General features: G+C 38.0%; 1 protein-coding gene across 1 annotated transcript; it reads right to left on the bottom strand.

Annotated features, from left to right (window-relative positions):
* On the bottom strand, positions 1–1,397 carry LOC106867130 (nucleoporin NUP42; the record flags this gene model as incomplete). Its single annotated transcript, XM_014913549.2, has 1 exon — positions 1–1,397. A coding segment is annotated over one exon (777 nt), but the record flags the coding sequence as incomplete, so codon positions are not given.
* Between the last annotated feature and the right edge of the window lie 697 nt (positions 1,398–2,094).

Below are 2,094 nucleotides of genomic sequence, written 5' to 3'. Positions count from 1 at the left end.
TATTGTCATTTTTTTTTTTTTTGAGTCATGTGTATCAGGGTAAAGAGACACGAGTGCACACCAGTCATGCCTTTTTCAAAAGGCAATAACAATGTAAATTACATGAAATGGCTGTAAGAACCAGGAAAGAAAAAGAAATAACTTCCAGAATTGTCGATCTGACAGCAGGAACTGGTTTTCCACAACTTTACTGCACTCACCACTTCTGTAGTAAATACTGTTGTTTCTGTCCACAAGTATTTAAGTTTTATATGAGTTTATATATAATAAAAGGATTGGTTAACGAGATAATGCATCATTTAGAACTGTATTTTTAATTGTAGTGATATAGTTATTGCAACCAGTAAACAAAACAGAATTATCAAATCAACCAGTCATGAAGTTATTTCTGTTTGAAATAGATGTTTGTTTCTTTTGACCCTTTGACTGAGACTAAAGGCTTTAGATTGTTTTCCAGGATAGAAAATGATGTTGTGATGTTCATACCTTTTCCATGTGCATAAGAAGATTAAATAAAAGCTAAAAGAGTCTCTAATTAGAGGCTGAAACCCTGTTGTGGTCTTGAAATAACATCTTTGCAATTCCACCATATTACACTCACTGCTTAAATTAATATATCATTAAAAACAAAGTTCTTTCGGAGGAGGTTGAGTTGGAATTTTCCCTAGGATAAATTTCTGAGCTTGATATTGTTCTAGTTCAGGAAGGGTGAGATCTGCAAGTGGTGTATAGATTGTCAAGGATTCTGGTGCTGGTGGAGACTGTGTGAAGACTGACGAACCAACAGAAGAGACTTGATCGAAAACAGACCCAGTCGTACCTGATGGCATGGCTGATCCAAACACAGAAGATTGTTGCACTGGTTGCTGTCCAAATACAGAATTTTGCTGAGAAGCAGGAGGAGCGAGAGCAGGTTTGCCAAAAAGACCAGTGCCGCTGCTAGTGCTAACATTAGATGATAACGATGAATTTCCAAAAACAGACCCAAATGAACTATTTTGATTCATCGAAGGAGTCGAATTACCCAAGACACACATTTGGGGGTTTGCACCTATTGATTGCACAGTATTTAAGGTTGAAGAATTCCCAAATGTATTTTGTAGTGGTGAAGGTGTCTGCACACCTCCAAATACACTGTTGACGTTCCCAAATGTATTATTTCCTTGATTTGGCACATTTGTGAAATTGCACATCATGTTTCCTGAACTGTTGCCACCAAATGCACTGCCTTGACTCTGGAAAGGACTGGAACTGCTCTCTGGTTGTCCAAACACCTTTGATGCTCCAGACACAAAACCTAAAGACTGTCCGAAAGCATTTGAAGATCCAAAGGCTGAAATAAAGCAAAAAGAGGAAAATTCATTAACCTTGATTGGGTTGAGATTTTTTTTGGGGGGGGGGGTTCAACCTTAACCCGTTAGCATTCAGATTATTCTACCAAAAGTAATGCTTATTTATTGACATTATTTTGAATTAATTATTTATTATCTCATAGCATTGAAATTTTGATGATGTGATCATATATTTTTATAAGTGACATTATGGGGTAGGAATGAGAAACAAGATCTGTCCAATTTCAACATAAAAGAATTAGAATGTTTGAGCTGGATATGGCCAGTTTAAGTGCTAAAGGGTGCAGGTTAATTGTTGAAGAGGGGATAATATAACTGGTTTCATTAACCTTGATATATTACAGACAGTTATGTTCTTGAATGGAGGTATCAAAAAACAAAGCCATCATTGAAAGGAGTGGAACATGGAAGGGTGAAGCTGAAGACCATACAGCTTTTGGCACAATCTCACTACATATTTCCATCAATTCATTACACTTTGAATAATCCTTTTGATTTCACTTGCCTCAACAGGTCTTCGCAAGCAGAGTTTAGTGTCCAAAGAAGGAAAGGTATGCATAAGTGGGCTGGCTACACCCCTGGTAAAAGCCACGGATTATGGTCTCACTTGGTTTGCCGGGTCTTCTCAAGCACAGCATATTTCCAAAGGTCTCGGTCACTAGTCATTGCCTCGGTAAGGCCTGATGTTCAACGGTCATGCTTCACCACCTCATCCTAGGTCTTCCTGGGTCTACCTCTTCCA

This window comes from Octopus bimaculoides, unplaced genomic scaffold (assembly GCF_001194135.2).
Source record: "Octopus bimaculoides isolate UCB-OBI-ISO-001 unplaced genomic scaffold, ASM119413v2 Scaffold_1202, whole genome shotgun sequence".
NCBI lineage: Eukaryota > Metazoa > Mollusca > Cephalopoda > Octopoda > Octopodidae > Octopus > Octopus bimaculoides.
This window is presented reverse-complemented; position numbering and strand designations above follow the sequence as displayed.